This window comes from Podarcis filfolensis (genome assembly GCF_964270895.1).
Source record: "Podarcis filfolensis genome assembly, chromosome: 13".
Taxonomy (NCBI): Eukaryota; Metazoa; Chordata; class Lepidosauria; order Squamata; family Lacertidae; genus Podarcis; species Podarcis filfolensis.
Window position 1 is genome coordinate 342,497 of NC_139615.1, and position 18,010 is coordinate 360,506.

Below are 18,010 nucleotides of genomic sequence, written 5' to 3' on the forward strand. Positions count from 1 at the left end.
AAATTTAAAGTTTATTGTCTCTGACATTTATCTTAAGAACTGTTGCAAAATTAACGAGTGTTAAAATGTCATGGGTAAGGCAAAATAGAATTGCAGGGACAAACAATTGGATATGAGAAAAAGGATATAAAGAAAGTGCTATAAGAAATTGAAATTAGGGGTTGCTGGAAAGATTTAAAACAGGGATGCAGAAAAGGGAGGTATGGGGAAGTCGCTGAAAGAAGGTTTAAAGAAAAAAAGGTTAAGAAATTATACGTGTTTATATGTTTGTTTGTTCATGTATTGTTTTGTATTGTCCTTTAATATGTGTTGAAAAACCAATAAAAATCTATATATAAAAAAAAGAGAGTTAAAATACCGCCGCTCTGACTCTGGAAACGGGCTGCTAGCAGGACTGACGTCTTTTGGAACGTTCATTGACAGCGTTTAGAACGTTCGTTGACAGCTAGCTAATAAGAGAAATACATTGTTTCTACTGTCTCCGGCTGTTTTTAAAAAGGAGTAAAAAAGTAACTGAAAACTGAAACTAACTTTGGATTGTTTGAACTGTGTTTAGAAGAGGACATTACTGACTAATATAAATAGAAACTGTTTCCCCCTAGTGGAAGCCTCTGAAATTGGTTGCTTTACAAAAGCTGGGCTAGGGGAATTTCCAGCTGCAAGATAAAAAATTGTGAGACTCCGGGACTGACCTTGATGGAAAGGAAAAAACAGACCAGTCAACTGCTGAAAAAACATTAAGGTCTGGGAGGACTTGGCAGCAATCCAGGAGAGGCTCAACATCAGGCCTCCCTGCCTCTTCTGCTGCTGCTGCTGCTGCACCAGTACACTCAAAACCAAGAGGAATGTCGACAGAAGAGGCTTTAGCGGTTGCATTAAATAAGATAAATGATTCACTGGAATAGCTTAACAAGAAAGCAGACGCGACAAATGCAAAAGTGGATGCTGCAACTATTAAAATTGATTTAAATACAGAAAGTATAAATAATCTGGGACAAAAGGTGAATACCAATATAGAAACCATCCAGAAATTGATACAGGAATCTACTTTGATACGGCAGACTGCGGAGGAAGCTAGGGAGAAAGCTGTTGCTGCGGAATGTAGAGTAACACAACTGGAGAGAGAGAGAGTCCCAGCCTTACAGAGGCAACTTGACGACCATAAGTTGACGCTTGCTATGATTGAACTTAAAGAAAAACAGACGAATCTGAGGATCAGAGCCCTACCTGAATTGGAGAAGGAAAGATTGATAGATTTTCTCACACAAGAACTTGCTGACTTTTGGGACTTGGACTTGGGTCAAGAAGAGTTTAGAATTGTGAGGGCCTTCGGACTTGGAAGAGGAGGGAAAAAAGAGAAGAATAGAATAAGAGACTGCTTGATCACCCTTTGAGCTAAAGAAGAGAGAGATAGAATATTGGGTTGGCACTATCAGAAGAACCTAGAAGTACAACAGTCAAGAGTGGGAAATTTTAAAGACGTCCCAAAATATCTTTTGGATCTTTGGCCTAACTACGGAGATTTGGTTGCCCTGCTGAGAAGGAATAAAATCATCTTTAGGTGGGAGTTTCCCCATGGTCTATCCTTCAGTTTCAAAGGAAGGAAAATAAAAATAAGATCAGTAGAAGATAAAGTAAAGTTTTTGCATAAATACGAAGAAGATCTGCAGAAGGGACTTGGAAAAGAGCCAAGAGCATCGGATAGAAGATCACCAGATAGAGGACTAGAGCAAAGAGCATCGGATAGAAGATCACCAAACAGGGGAATATTGGATATATCAGCATTATCTTTTGGATTGGATCTCCCAGTGAACGTTTCACCACCACCACCAACAGAAGAAGAGCAAGCATTGGGTGCTGTTGGAGGAACATCAGTGTAATTACACGATGGCGTTGCAGCTTTCGAGCTGGAATGTGAATGGACTAAATTCTCCAGAAAAAAGGCGGATAGTCTTCCATTTATTGAAAAAAGAACATTTGGACTTGATTTGTTTGCAAGAAACACATGTGATAAGGCTACACAGGAAGATATTGAGTAGTAAAAGACAGGGCCAAGAATTTATCTCATCAGATAAAGTTAAAAAAAAAGGAGTGGTCCTTTATGCAAAGGAGAGCCGATCACCGAAATTCATATTCAAAGATAACCAAGGAAGATTTGTTGCAATTGAAATTCTATCACAAGGAGAGAAATTCTTGATTGTAGGTATTTACCGTATGCACCAAATGAAGGAAAATCGGAGTTTTTTAAGAAGCTACACGAGATTCTGATGGATTACATGGACTATAATATGATCTTGATGGGAGATATGAACGGAGTGGTGTCTACAAATATGGACAAGGCACAGAGACAGGTAGTCACCAAAGATGGTAGACTACCAAAAACTTTTTTTGACATGACTGAAAATATGGACTTAGTTGACGTTTGGAGAATGAAGAACCCTCTGGGAAGAGAGGGAACTTTCTTCTCTGAGGCTAAAATGACATGGACAAGAATTGATCAAATCTGGGTAACCAGGGGATTGGCTCCGAAGATCAGCAAAGTGGAGATTTCCCCCAAAACTTGTTCTGACCATAATGCTGTGAAGATGGAAATGAAATTGACGCCAATTGGTTCCTTTAGATGGAGGATGAACGATACTTTATTTAGGAATGAAGAGGTGACCAAGAAGGCCCAAAAAACTCTAAGAGACTATTTCGAGATAAATATGAATACTACAGTGGAAAAAAGAGTAATTTGGGACGCAAGTAAAGCGGTTATGAGAGGATTCTTAATACAACAGAATGCAATTAAGAAAAGAACTCAGAATGAAAGAAAGGATAAAATCCTGGGGAAAATAAAGGAAGGAGAGAAGAAACTAAGACTAAAACCAAAGTCACAGGAGATCCTGAAAGAGATAAAGTTATACCAAGTACAATATATGAAGTTGATGAATCAGGAAGGGCCTTTTGGCGGTTCCCTCCCTGTGAGAAGTGAGGTTACAGAGAACCAGGTAGAGGGCCTTTTCGGTGGTGGCGCCTGCCCTGTGGAACACCCTCCCACCAGATGTCAATGAGATACAGAACTATCTGACTTTTCAGAAGACTGTTTAGGGAAGTTTTTAATGTTTGATGTTTTATTGTGTTTTTAATATTCTGTTGGGAATCGCCCAGAGTGCCTGGGGAGGCCCAGCCAGATGGGCGGGGTCTAAGTAATAAATTAGTATTATTATCAATGCCTTTTTTCCTTTAAAATGTTTAGGGGTACTCTCATTTTCCTACTCATATTGAAATACTGCCCCTCAATGAGGCCAAACTTAGATTCAGAAAATGTCTAGGGGTATTCGTCCCCCTGCGTCCCCCCAGAAAAAAGCACTGATTATTATTATTATTTAGTCCTGCTGGCCACATGACCCAGAAACTGTCTGTGGACAAACGCCTGCTCCCTTGGCCTGAAAAGCGAGATGAGCGCTGCACCCCATAGTTGCCTTTGACCGGACTTAAGGGTCAGGGGTCCCTTTACCTCTTAGCAAGAGAAGGACCCTCTGCTCCCTGACTTGGGGATCTCCCCCTGCATGAGCCGAACATCCCCCCAGCCCCCCATGCACCCTCCCCTGCAGCTCCGGCCCCAATGCAGCCCATGCAAGAAGAGAGAAGAGACTCACCAGATCCCAGAAGAGGCAGAGCAGAGGCAACAGCCCCCTTCTCCTTGCAGAGGAGACAAAAACCACCCCCTTGCAGGAAAGGATAGGGAAGCTTCTGCTTGGGAGGACCTGCTCCCCCCTGCAGTTATTTCCGGTCCTCTCTAGGAATGTAACACTCACTTCATTTTAACCCTTGGAAGGAGGTACCTTTGCTCTGCAGAACTGGATTCTATTATAACAGCATTCTAATGACAGAGGACGAGATGGTTGGATAGTGTTTTCGAGGTTACCAGCATGAGTTTGACCAATCTGCGGGAGGCAGTGGAGGACAGAGGTGCCTGGCGTTCTCTGGTCCAGGGGGTCACGAAGAGTCGGACACGACTAAACGACTAAACAACAACAAATGGCACTATCCTAATAACAGGAATAATGAGAACCACAAAAACATAAAGCCCGCAAATTCCCATTTATTAAGCAGATGAAAGCATCTGGACATAAAATATGAACAAAGAGGAGAAGTGAAAACCTGACCTATGCTATAAAGAGACACAGATTGTTGGAAGATGGAGAGCAAAGAGGATGAGGGCACTGCATGGAGGAAGAGAGGTCCAGGGGTGGCTCATGTTTTGTCTCCAGTCGAAAGCAGCCTTGCTTCTGAATCCCAGTTTTTGGGAAGGAGGAAGCGCAGGTGGAGAGAGGGGCTCTCCCCCCCCCCAGTCCTGCTGGTGGGCTTTCCAGAAGAACAGGAGGCTGGACTCAGTGCGGGGACCCCACTGGCCTGATCCTGCAGGGCTCCTCAGATGCTGAGATCAAGATGCAAGCAAGTCCTCTATTGTCCTTCCGTTGGAAGTAAAGCTCTCCCCACCACCCACCCATCAGACTCCCGATCGACATGTGATTGCCCATTCAGACATGAGGCCGCTCGGGTGTTCAGGGGATCTTTAGAGACTGAAGAGAAAGCCCTGCTGAGAAGCCCTGGAGGTCTCCCCAGCCAAGGAATCCGAGGCAGGAGAAGCCCTGCTGGAAAGAGGAAGGGACTCTCCTTCCTTGGAAGGTTCTAAGAAGAGGTTGGGCAGCCACCTGCCAGGGATGCTGTAGATGAGACTCTTGCATTGCAGTGGGCTGGACTAGATGATCCTCGAGGGCCCTTCCAAATCTACAGTTCAAGGATTATAGGAAAGGAAACAAACCTAGGGTGGGGGCGAAAGAGACAACCCCTCCCCAAAGTGGTTAGAGTTGTTGGGAGACCCCCCCCCACCAGCGCCTTCCACTTGAGCTACAATTCCCAGAACTCCCTGGCCAGGACAGATCATTAGACTACTCTTTTCCCCTCTGATTCCTGGGATTCCTTGGCAGAAACTCCTGGCTTTGATCCAGCTTTGAATATGTTCTAACCGCTACAAATGCCAACAGGCTCCCCGCACCCCCCAAAAAATGCTTTTTGGGGGCGCCATGTGTATCTTGAGGCTGGAGCCTGTTATGTATTCACTGGACTGTGTTTGCCTGAGCCTGAGTCTGGACTAAGGATTCTGAGCTCCTGTGTTCTGATTCGATACATGATGTCCAATCACAGAACATTTCAGGATTTGGGCCTCTGCCATTGGCCCTTGAACTCAGAGTCATGATTCGCAGCTTGGCAGTTTAGACAGCCAATCACGTTGGGACTGGGAGTGGCCCAGGCTTTCAGGAATGTATATAAGCAGTTGCCTTTGCCGCTGCTTCCCAGTTACGTAGCTCAATAAAGGGACTGGGGAGGGACGGCCTTTTGCTCTGGAGGACCTGCCCCTCCCCCACCTTTATTTCCTGTCCTCTCTAGGAATCCAGCTCACTTCCTTTTAACCCTTGGTAAGCCAAGCACACCATGTAACCCTTCTTTCCCTCTCCAAAGCAGAAGCCCAGCAGGAGCCTCATGCGTCAACCCCCCTGCCCCACCCCACCCCCGTTTATTTGGGGACTTTCTTGGCCAATGTGCTGAGCTGCCTTTTCATTCCAAGGTTCATTTCTTCACTGGGCAAGGACCAGTAGTCTAGCAGCAAACTCTTACCACAGCTGGGAGTCCAGGAAGACCAGCTCCATGCCTTGCAAGATTCCCCCCCACCCCCGAGTGATTGACTGATGGGCCCACGGACTCCAGCTAGAAAGGCTGAGGCTGCTGAACAAACTATAGGTTTTAACAGGTTTTCCGTGGGTTGTGGCTGTTGTGGTGACCCAATGCAAAAATCCTGAGGATCCATGGGCTTTTACCTCCCCCCTCCCAGGCAGCCTCCTTTATCTCTTTCCCGATCCCACCAATCAGCTGTTTCCTTTCAACACTCCCTTCCCTCTTGTTTGCCTTAATGTCTTTTCCTTAGCTGGAGCAGTTTTTTGCTCCTCCTTTTCTTCTAATTTCTCTCCTTATAGCTTTAGTCTTCCTGTTTCCCCCCTTTGCAAGTTTGCTGTCTTTACCTCCACCCTCCCAGGCAGCCTCCTTTATCTCTAGCGTCTCTTATCACTCTCCCTGATCGCAAACGATCAGCTGCTTTGTTTCAACACCCACTTCCCTCTTTCAAAAAAAAAAAAGATCTGCTTTTTGCCCCTGGGCAATTCGGCTCCAGGGACCACGCATTCACTCCATAAGACGCACAGACATTTCCCCTTACTTTTTAGGAAGAAAAAAGTGTACCTTATGGAGCAAAAAATACGGTATAAACCATGTCAATGGAGAAATCCGAGGGCTCCCTTGGACAAAAAACAAGGACACCAGCCAGGAATACCAGAGCAAAACAGCAGCCAGTAGGCTTGGTCTTTATTGAAGACTGTTGCCACAGGACTCCCACCTGCCACCAGGTGGAACAAGATGGAAGCCCCAAACAAAAGAGCCCCCAAACTTTTATTAGCTGCTAATCCCCATGTTACACCCCCCCCGAAAACTACATCACTAATACACCATGGTTACATCGTGAAAGGGGAGGTCTGGTGGCAGGAATCTGAGCATCCTGGACCCTGCCCGATGGTTCCCCTTGCCCTCCACCAAACACCCACCAAGTGAAACAAGAGATATTTACATTTCCCTGTTTCCCAGCCAAGTTAATCACTTGGTCATGAAGCCCACTGGGTGACCTTGGGGGCCAGGCGTAGCTTCACAGCCTAACCTACCTCACAGGGTTATTGTCAGGATTAAATCAGAAGGGCAAGACCCATGTGACTCCACCAGGAGCTTCCTGGAGAGAAAGATGGCATATTAATGCCATCAAGGAATTTCAGCAAGGACAAATGTCAGGTTCTGCATACAGGCAGGAATAATCAGCAGCAAATATATAAGATGGGTAAATATTAAAAGCACAATAAAACACTGACCATTAGAAACCTTTTGGTACAGGGCTGCCTTCAGGGGTCCAAACACTCATCCCTTTCTAGACATGGCCCAGGAGGAACAGAACCACTCCATAACAGTGCCCCCAGCTCCCAACCCCGCTAGACGGTCCAGAATGATACCATGGTCAATGGTTACAAAAGCCACTGAGAGATCCAGCAGAACCAGAAAAAGAGTTTTCACCTTTGTCCCTAGCCCGTCGGAGATCATTGAGCAGTGCAACCAGAGCGGTTTCAGTTCCATGATGGGGCCTTAATGACGACTGGAAGGGATCCAGATGGTCTGCTTCCTCCAGATGTGCCTGGAGCTGTTTAGCGACCACCTGCTCAATCACCCTGCACGTGTGTGTATATATATATATATATATGAATGAGATGGGGAACACCTGCCTTGCCAGTAGTACATGTAAAAAGGATCTAGGGCTCTTAGTAGATCACAAGCTTATTAAGAGTCAACAGTGTTGCACTAACAAAGGTGCCACTGGAATTATTAAAAAAGATTTTTTCATCTTCCATCTTGTTATTTATTATGGCACCAACAAAGCTATTCTAGACTGCATCAACATAGAATCATGGAATGATGGAATCAGAGAGTTGGAGGGAACCCTGAGGGTCTTCTAGTCTTCTTTTCCCTTGCAATGCAGGAAAGTTATTGTCAGGGAACTGTCATCGGAAGAACCGGTGGTGCAAGGGCTCCCAGAGGTTGAGAGAGACTTATCAGCGGAGGAGGGAACCAGCAGGGGGAGAGAAAGAGCTCCAAGGGAAAGCGAGTCGGAAGAATGGCTCAGAGACAATTCCAGCGAGAACAGCGGGGAGGTTTCAGGACCTCCTATAGGGACACCCACTCCTCGCCGGAAACTGTCACGCAGAGAGTCCAGAAAACGTGTTTCCGTTAAGGAGCTTTTATGCTGGAAGAAATTCGGTAAACGCCCACTGTCGGATTCTGCCAGCGACTGACGGAGCCATGCTTATGGAGCTCCGTTACAGACAGTGGTTTGTGGACTTAGCCAAACACTGAGGGACTAGGAACTTTACGCACAAGCAGCTCAACATCCCATCACAGTTATGTTGTGTGCAGGAAGGGAAAGGAGGTTTAACCCTATTCTCAAAAATGCAGCCTATGCACTTTGCTTTGGGTGGTGTATTTTGGATTTCCTTCATCCCTTTTGCTAGCTGCCAAAGTTCTGGATCTGCTCCATCCTTTTCAAGCTGGAATGGGTGCAGAAGAGGGCGACCAAGGGTTTGGAAACCAAGCCTTATGAGGAACAGTTGAGGGAGCTGGGGATGCTTATCATGGAGAAGAGGAGACTGAGAGGAGATATGATAGCCACCTTCCATTAGCTAAAGGGCTGCCCCATGGGATGGGGACAGGCTGATGGGGCAAAGATCTGTCTCCTTTCTTGAAAAATGGAACAATTATGTTCAACTTCTAGCTGGGAGGAATTTGGGCTGTGTTGTGTATCTGTGTAAATAGCCTGGCCAAAATAGGTAGCCACCAACCATTCCAAGTGAGTCTTGATGAGCTCTGGAGGCATCATGTCTTCCTGGGGCTTTCTTTGGTTTTAAGCCTTCAGTGAGATGTTTCATTTCATTTGGGGACACCTCTCACCATTTCAGTAAATTTGACGGGTTGGTGTTGATACCGGCCTTATTTGGGAGCCTCGAAGGATCGCTAAGAAGCTTGCTGTAGTATTCAACCCTTTCCAGGCTGGGATTATGGTATCATGTGTTAATTTCACATATTTCATTCCACAGGACACCAATTCCCAAAATTTGTCCTCCCTCCAGTCAGCTGCTTCTTGAGCCAAGTCTTGCCACAGCTGTCTTCCCAAGCCTATCTTTTGCTTTTTTAAAATGTTCTTATATGCTATCCTGTCTTTATTGAGTGTCCCAAAAGTTAAGAGTATTTTGAAAGAACCCCGGTGCTCTAATAGATCCAGCCAGCCTTTTCCTTGCATTTCTGCACTCTTGTGTCAAACCAGTATCACTGTTCTACAAGATCATTTTTAGGTTCTTTGGTGTTGATCAAGAAGGGTTTGATTTCTGCTGTTGTTTGTTGGTAAATCTCCACCGGGTTGGACGAGTTTCTTTCAAGGAATTTGCATAGACACATCCGATATTCAGAGACCAGGGTCTTTAGGATGTTGTCACTTAGTCTCAATGACCATTTCAGCTTTTTTGCACCCACAAGCTCTCTGGTAGTATCTGTTGGCTCGGGGGGGGGGGTGGAGATTCTAACAGGGGGTAGATTGTAACTAATAATGGGAAATGGTTGCTTTCTGCTCTCTGGAGCACCTCAAAAGAATTCACTGAGTGGAAAAGAGATGGTGACACTATGATGTAGTCGATCACACTTCCCTTCCTTTTATGTAACAATCTGATCTGTCCATATAAAACATTGACAGGACTCCCATGCAGGATATAAAGATCATGTGAGTAAACCCACTCTAGCTGTTTCTTGCCTTGTGGGTTGATTTTCTTGTCCATGGAATAGTGAGGAAAAGAGAAGACATCTTCCAAACCTATTCCTGCAGGGAATAAGATGCCGTCTGCTTGATAGCCAATGTGTTGTCATCCATCTGATTGGAAGCTAGCTTGGCCCTCCTAAGTTATTTCCACACTCCAAGCAGAGCCAGTAGTCTCGTAATCTGGGGAACCGGGTTCGCGTCTCCGCTCCTCCACCTGCAGCTGCTGGGTGACCTTGGGCCAGTCACACTTCTCTGAAGTCTCTCAGCCCCACTCACCTCACAGAGTGTTTGTTGTGGGGGAGGAAGGGAAAGGAGATTGTTAGCCGCTTTGAGACTCCTTAAAGGGAGTGAAAGGCGGGATATCAAATCCAAACTCTTCTTCTTCTATAGTTTCTTCCCTAAATGTACTCTTTGATGGGTGGTGAGAGCAGAACTCTGACTGAAGCTCTTTCCACATTCCAAGCACTTATATGGTTTCTCCCCTGTATGAATTCTTTGGTGGGAAGTGAGAGCAGAACTCTGACTGAAGCTCTTTCCACATTCCAAGCACTTATATGGTTTCTCCCCTGTATGAATTCTTTGGTGGGAAGTGACATGGGCCCTCTGATTGAATCTCTTTCCACATTCCAAGCACTGATAGGGTTTCTCCCCCGTATGAAGTCTTTGATGGGTAGTGAGCTTGGCCCTCTCACTGAATCTCTTTCCACATTCCACACACTGATGTGGTTTCTCCCCTGTATGAGTTCTTTGATGGGAAGAGAGATGGGAACTGTCACTGAATCTCTTTCCGCATTGCAAGCACTGATATGGTTTCTCCCCTGTATGAATTCTTTGATGGCAGGAGAGACTTTTCTTACGAGGGAAGCTCTCTCCACATTCCACACACTGATATGGTTTCTCTTCTCGATGAATTATACTATGGGAAGTGAGACTTTCCTTCCAGGTGAAGCTCTTCCCACAGTCTAAGCACTGATGTGGTTTCTCCCCTGTATGAATTCTGTGGTGAGAAGTGAGGTAGGCCCTATTACTGAACCTCTTTCCACATTCCATGCACTGATACGGTTTCTCCCCTGTATGAATTCTTTGATGGGAAGTGAGTATGTCCTTCAAGGCAAAGCTCTTTCCACATTCCTCACACTGATATGGTTTCTCCCCCGTATGAATTCTTTGATGGGCTATGAGCTTGCTCCTCTGACTGAATCTCTTCCCACATTCCAAGCACAAATATTTCTTCTCCCCTGTATGAATTATTTGATGGGAAGTGAGACCTCCCTTCTGAGTGAAACTCTTTCCACATTCCAAGCAATGAAAAGGTTTCTCACCTGTGTGAATACTTTGATGGGAAATGAGAGCAGAACTCTTAAAGAAGCTCTCCCCACATTCCAAGCACCGATATGGTCTATGACCTGTATGAATTCTTTGATGAGCCATGAGCTTGTCTCTTTGACTGAAGTTCTTCCCACATTCCACGCACGGATATGGTTTCTCGTCCGTATGAATTGCCTGGTGGGATGAGAGATGGGTCTTCCTGCGGAAGCTCTTTCCACATTCTAAGCACTGATATGGTTTCTCCCCTGTATGAATTCTTTGATGTGAGATGAGTGTGGAATTCTGACTGAAGCTCTTTCCACATTCTAAGCACTGATAAGGTTTCTCCCCTGTATGAATTTTTTTATGAGAACTGAGACCGGAGCTCTGGCTGAAGCGCTTTCCACATTCCAAGCACTGATAAGGTTTCTCCCCTGTATGAATTTTTTGATGAGAACTGAGACTGGAGCTCTGGCTGAAGCGCTTTCCACATTCCAAGCACCGATATGGTTTCTCCCCTGTATGAATTCTTTGATGGTAAGCGAGAAGGGACCTGTGACTGAAGCTCTTCCCGCATTCCAGGCACTGATAGGGTTTCATCCCAAAGGGATTTCTTTGATGGGAAGTGGAATGGGAGGTCTGATTTAAGTTCTCTCCACATTCCAAATATTGATATGGCTTCTCCACTGTGCAGATTTTGTCAAGGTTTCCCTTGTTCTTCATTTCCAATTTAACACCATCTGCAGGAAATAGAGAAATGGATCATGTTCCTTTAATTTCAGGAAGAAATGGGGACTACGTAGTGCTACTGCTTTTTATGTAGCTTCTAATAGATATATCTGCTGCAGCATTAGATTTGGCTCTGACTGAAGAATCAACACAATACAAACACAACACGTAGGCTAATAGTAGAAAATATATAATAGAATAATGATATCATTCAAATTATAGGAGTAAGCCAATCAAAGTTCATATATGCAATATAACAGAGTGGTAGCGAGGACTGTCAAGCCATGTGTTCAAAACAGATGTCTAAGGACAGCCTCACAATAGTCTTTCAAAAGTATCAACAGAAGACGTCTCAAAAGTTTCAAAAGTAAAGTCTCTCAATAATGCTCTGCTGATCCTTAGCATGAATCCTACTTACATATTCTGTTGAAAAATATTGGCTGATGAAGACTATTACAAAAAAGTAGTATCATTCCGGAGACACTGTCCTTTTGAGACGTCTTCCGTTGAAACTTCTGAAAAACTATTGAGAGACTTCACTCAGCAGGAGGGAGCCAGGAGGTGTCAAGGCTCTGCTATGCTGAAGCAGAGCCCCAGCACTGCACAGAGAGCTCAGGGGCAGGCGGAGAGCCTATGCCTGTGCCTTCGGCACAGGAAAGGAGAGGGTTAAAGCGCAAGGATCAGAGACGTCACATGAAACTTCCCTGCCCCTTCTGTTGGAGGAGAAGCAGGTGAAGACCACTCCCCGAATCTGAACCGGACGATTCGGATGCATAAGTTGTACTGTGCTGCTTGTACATATGTAAAATAAAGAACTGCAAATATCTCTCTGAGTGAGCAGAGGCTGCTTACTGCAAAGAGCATACACAAACCTCCACAGTGTTTGTATTGCAATAAATCTTCCAGCTAATTACGACTTGCGTGCTGTGTTATCAAGACAGCAGCTTGGCTCCCGACAGGCAGAGTATAAAAATAACAACAACCACCTCTTTCTGGCATTTTAACTGTTTGGTGTGGCTCTTTCTGGTATTTTAGCCCATTTTATACACGTGTGCTATGTTATTTTGTATGCTATTCGCTTTAGATTGTACAGCAGTTATTGTTTTGTAGTGAGTGTGGGAGATGGATGTTATTTTGCTTGCTTCATTGGATCATCCATCAGTTAAATAAAGCTTGCTTCTGACACCCAATAGTCTGTCTGCTCTCCATTCACTGAGACCCAAAGAACCACCCCGGCCAAAAGAGTACCCGTTATTGAACAATGTTCATTAATACTTCTGATAGAGGAAGAACTGAAGGCAGTTACATGGGAAATCTTAATACAGCATTCACTGCCTTTGGGGATTTGCAATCACAGACATCTTTATGGGAACCTAAGATTCGAAAAGCCTGGCTTTTTTCTGGGGTGGATGTTATTTGACTCAGTCATGAAATCTGCTCCATCTCCAAGGTCAGTCGTCTCTTTGGTCAGAAGCAAAAACAAAAACCCTGACAGAGGCTTCTTCAACTTCCTGCAACACCCTGAAGCATACATTCAGAAATGTGTGAATAGTTCACATCAGCCTGATCCTTGTTTTAAAAGAAATAGCTAGAGGAAAAATGTTCACAGACAAAACAATCCATTCAAGGTGAGCTGTGGGTTAGAATCCCAGATGCTGTAGGTGGCATTGCTGAGCTAATCAAAACCTGGGAGGTTCGTCACATAGATATATATACGTATGGAATTTCAAAACAGCTATTGTGATCCAACAGGGAGCCTTACCAAGAGAGTCTATGATCCCACGGTTCTCCTCCATGACTTCCTTATGCAGAGCTCTCTGGTCAGGATCCAGCAACGCCCACTCCTCCTCCGTGAAACGAACAGCTACATCTTCAAAGCACACTGGACCCTAAAAGGAAAAGGAACAGTTCCTCCTCTTAGACAGCATGAATATTATCCACTACACATTGCTCTTTTGTTTCCTGCATGTTTATTGCTGTGTTGCTTTCATGGGATAGTCTTGCCACAGATTTTAAGCACAGATGCTCCTTTAGCGTCTTAATTGAATTTTTTATTGTGTCTTTTATTGTATTCATTGTTCTGTGTAGGGAGGGAACCCTCCCAATGCCCTATGGACTGGGGACACAAGGAGGAGGGGGGGAAAGCCCTGGGCTACAGATGGGACTGGTTAGATGAATCCTGGCTACAATTTTTTATGGTTTGTTAATTCCTTAGAAGCCTATTTCAGCATTTCACAATAAATAGACAAATAAAAAAGCAACTACTCATAGATACTAGCGACATTCAGAGGGCTAGTTAAGGTGGGGTGTCTGTTCCTTATTCTCAGCACAGCACTGCCAGTCTTTGTTAAAGGCAGTTTTGACAGAGACCAAGAGAAGAGATTCATTCTGACTCCAGAGGATCCCTGGCTGCCCCACCCCTCAGCCTCTTTCTTCACAAGGCTGCTTCCCATTACCTGATCTGGTTCCACAGCCACTGCTTCCTCTCCACTACCATTAAAAGACAGGTGAGGAGGTCTTGCCGGCATCCTTCCGTCACCTGCAAGAGACAAGGGCAAGTGGGGAGCCAGGAGGGCATGAAGCAGTGCCTCTCTCACTGCAGGTGGGCCTTAGAAGAAGTCTCCCCTGCCAAGTGCATTTTTGCATTTCTACCCATTTCATAGTTTGTTGTGCAAAAATACATCTCATCTCCTTTGGGCTCTTGGCCACAACTGTCTTCCCCAAAAAGGTGAAACAACCCCATGGATTAATTTCCAAGTCCAGAGAATGTGACCCAAACGAGAAGAAATTCCTTCCTCCTTACCCAGCGGCCTCTCTCTGGTGTCCAATGAAGTCCTCTCTGCCTCAGAGGAATCGGGACCTGTTTCTGTCAACAGATCCTTTCCCTAAAAGAGAATCAAGGATTCAAAACGTAGAATGAGAACTATTAGGGGCAAAATCTTTAGGGATGTCCAATATAGCGCCTTGGATACTTTCAAAGAAGGATGAGATTTAGGGATGTTCTCCCTCCTGTCTGGAGCCCCTTGGGGGTATCCGGAGGAAAGTCTCTCTCACCTGCTTCCTCTCCTCCGCCTGACTCAGGAGGAAACCTTCGGCCAGGGCCACGGCCTGGGAACTGGTCTCTGCTCCGCATTCCCTCACCCAGCTCTCCATCTCCGCTGGAAGGACAGCCAGGAACTGCTCCAAGATCACCAGGTCCAGCATCTCAGCTTTCGTGTGCCTTTCTGGCTTCAGCCACTGACAGTCAAGGTGGAGGAACCGGTGGCAAACTTCTCGGGGTCCTTTGGCCTCCTGGGAGCAGAACTGCCCGAACCTCTGGCTCTGCCCATCTGAGCGAAGGGTGTCCTCCTCACCCAGGATCCTCTGCACAGAGTTTGCCCAGAATCCCCCACTGCTCTCATTGCCAGCTGAGTCTTGCTCATCCATCTGTGCTCTTAGGAAGCTTCCACGAGATCAGAAGGAATCCCTTGGTCTTCTGCCAAGAGCTGTCTGTCCTAATGAGAGATGGTGGCAAATCCTGCAAAGCAAATACATTGTTCCATTATTAGATTGGAACACAAGCAGAAGGAGAAATATGTTCCCTGGGCAAGTGTGGATGAGTCTTGCTAGGAAGCAGGACTGGACTTCACCACAGGCCAGACTCTGAGCTTTATATTAAGAGGTATAGAAATTAAACAATCCATCACTCCTCCCTTCAGAGGTCAAGGAGATAAAGAATTTCACAACTTTTAAAAGACATCTGAAGGCAGCCTGGGGAGATTTTTAAAGCTTGATGTTTTTATATATGCTGTAGGCTGCCCAGAGTGGCTGGGGAGGCCCAGCCAGATGGGCATGGCACTGATGATGATGATGATGATGATGATAATAATAATAATAATAATAATAATAATATCCATCACTTTTTCACCTGACCAATTTCCCCCCCTCCGGAAAGTGGCAAGCAGTGTGTGGGTCCAAATGAAAAAATACATTTGCAGCCTTCCTGTGACGCCTCCCGGGCTTTGCAGAGAGATGACGGGAGGACCCTCTGCTCCCTGACTTGGGGGTCCCCTGCTGCATGAGCTGAGAAGACCCACCCCTGCACCCCCCCCCGACTCCCCACATCCCTGCAGAAGAGAGAGACAAAGCCCCCCTCCCCTTGCAGAAGGGCACTTGAGAGGGAGGGGCTTTTGCTCAGGAGCACATCTCAACCGCCTTGATGTTTTCTCTCTTCCCTTTTCTTTTCCCCCTTTTTCCAGGCCAGGCATAATTCTGCCAGACTGAAATTCTGTCAAGGTGCCTCTCACTGGGCTCTCCTCCGCCTTTGCAGAGAGGAAGAGGGAGGACCCTCTGCCCCCTGACTTGGGGGTCCCCCATTCATGAGATGAGCACCCCCACCATGCATCTTCCTCTGCAATGCACCTTATGCAAGAAGAAAGAGGAGACTCACCAGATCCCAAGGGAGAGCCCCCACTCAAAAGCCACGCCCCTTTGCAGGAAAGGAGGTGCAGGGCGGGGCTGGGACTTTGGAGGAGGAACTCCCTCCCCCGCGCACCTTTCTTCCGGTCCGCTCTAGGAATCCGCCCCAAGTTCATTTTCACCCTTGGCAAGCCGAGCTCAGGAGAAATCTTTCTTTGTATCCTTCCTCACTCCCCTGATCCTTGTTTCTAACCCAACCCCAACCCCCCCCCAAAAGAAGTTGCGAGAAGAGAAGGAAAAGACAACACCCCCCCGCCCAGGTCCCATATGCACTGCAAGATCGGAGCAGTGAAAGAGCCCTGGATCACCTCCAATGAATCACAGCATCGGAGCCCTGCAAGGGTCCCCCCCCGGGTCATCTAGTCCAACCCCCGCCAGGCAGCAGGAATCTCAGGACTTCCTTGAGAGCCAGCCTGACTTGACAGTTGACGGGGGGCTTCTCCCGCCCCCTTTCCCTTTGTTTCGCTTCCTACCTTTCTTTCCCCTGTGGGGCAGGTCGGCTGCGCAGGAACAAAGGACTGAACTGCCCAGGAGAAGGGGGGGGGTCTCTCTTGTGGGGCGAGCCCCGCCTGGAGTTCGCGCCTGCGCCGTGGGTGAGCGCCGGGTCCCGCTTCGCGCATGCGCTCAGCTGCAGGGGCGCCCGTTTGAAGAGAATATGGGGGGCCACCCAAGGGAGGCGGGCGCCCTATTGGGATGGCAGGGCTCGGCCCCCTCAAGTACTTTATTGGGGGCGCGGGAGCCCCCTGGGCCGGACCCCCCGAGCTGCCATCTTTCCCGTGCTAGTTCCCTCCATTCCACCTCCCGACTGAAAGTTCCCTCAGGCGTTTCTCCCCCCCGTTTGGTCCCCGCCAAGGAATCCCAGATAAAGGCAATGGCCAAACGGGACGGAGGAGGAATCCAGAAGAAGGGGGACATGATGGGGCTTCCCTTCAAAATACAACAGCAGGGTTAATTTAAAAGCAAGCAAGGTTACCTTGCAGGGAAATTAAGAGAGAACCATGGAAGGGTGGAGGGAGGTCAAAATGGGTCTTTTATGTGTGGGTCTCGATAAACTGAAAATAAATAAAAATTTATTTTTAAAAAAGAAAAACCTCCCTTTGTGCTTCCTCTCACTTCGGAGTCCTGGCTGGGGCTGCCTTCTCCTCTCCTCAGTTTCCTCCTCACAAAATATAGACATTTCTGTGGTAACGCATTCTCCTTGCGGGTTTTATTTTGGATCATGACACAACCGTCAATGAAGGATGGAGCAGATCCCACCACTAACCAGTTCATTTGCAGTGGACTCATCCCACTAACTGCCCCCCCCCGTGAAATATAGCACAACCAGCGAACATTATGCCAATTCAAGGCATCTCCACCGTTTGCCCCAGGCTGTCTTGTGTGAGGGAAACTTCCATTCAGGGAGTCTCGGGCAGGAGGTCATCAAACGAGAAAAGTTTTATTTTCAAAAAGAAGAGGTTTGTGAAACAAAGTTGGGTCGGGAGATGCGTTCTTTCAGGCAGAAGTTAGCTTATTAAACTAAATATGGGAATGTCACAGGCTTAAACGCAGCAGGATATGCACACCTTTCCTTAAACTTCAGTTGCTGAAATGAGCTGTTACACTTCAGGTAAACAGATGTTCCTGTTTCTAGACGAGGTGGGAAAAGCTCAGCTCGGTTTCTGTTACTTTTCTCTCGTTCCTTTCCTTAGTGATTTAGGTGTGGCAGTTCAATCCTTTTAACCAGACCAGGTTCCTTTCCCTCAGCCTCCCTCCCTCTCAGCAATGCCCTCCTGAGGCGTTTTATTTTGGGCGCCAGACCCAGGGGATCCCTCGGCCCCCTTCTTTCTCTCAGACCCCCGGAGCCTGTCTCCCCCCAGACTCAGCCCCTCTTCCTCTCTCCTCCTTCTCCTCAGGCCAGAGCCACTTCTCCCTCAGACACAGCCTCTCCTCCTCCTCCCTTCCTCCCGTCTCAGCTCCAGCCTCAAAACTCCCTCAGAAAAGGCTCCTCATTTTCCCGCCAAAAGGGCTGGCTCCGCCCCCGGTGGTCTGTCTGGGTAGCCAATCAGAGGGAGGTTCCAGCCCCCTGGTGGTGTT

The 18,010-nt window shown here is 46.8% G+C and overlaps 1 protein-coding gene across 1 annotated transcript; it reads right to left on the reverse strand.

Annotated features, from left to right (window-relative positions):
- Positions 1-9,823: 9,823 nt before the first annotated feature.
- On the reverse strand, positions 9,824-16,507 carry LOC310748490 (uncharacterized protein; the record flags this gene model as incomplete). Its single annotated transcript, XM_083584321.1, has 6 exons — positions 16,408-16,507; positions 14,531-14,993; positions 14,280-14,361; positions 13,933-14,015; positions 13,239-13,365; positions 9,824-11,487 (listed from the first exon to the last, which is right to left on the reverse strand). Exons 2-6 carry the CDS (start codon positions 14,900-14,902, stop codon positions 9,824-9,826), a joined length of 2,328 nt encoding a protein of 775 aa, XP_083440447.1. The 5' UTR covers positions 14,903-14,993; positions 16,408-16,507.
- Between the last annotated feature and the right edge of the window lie 1,503 nt (positions 16,508-18,010).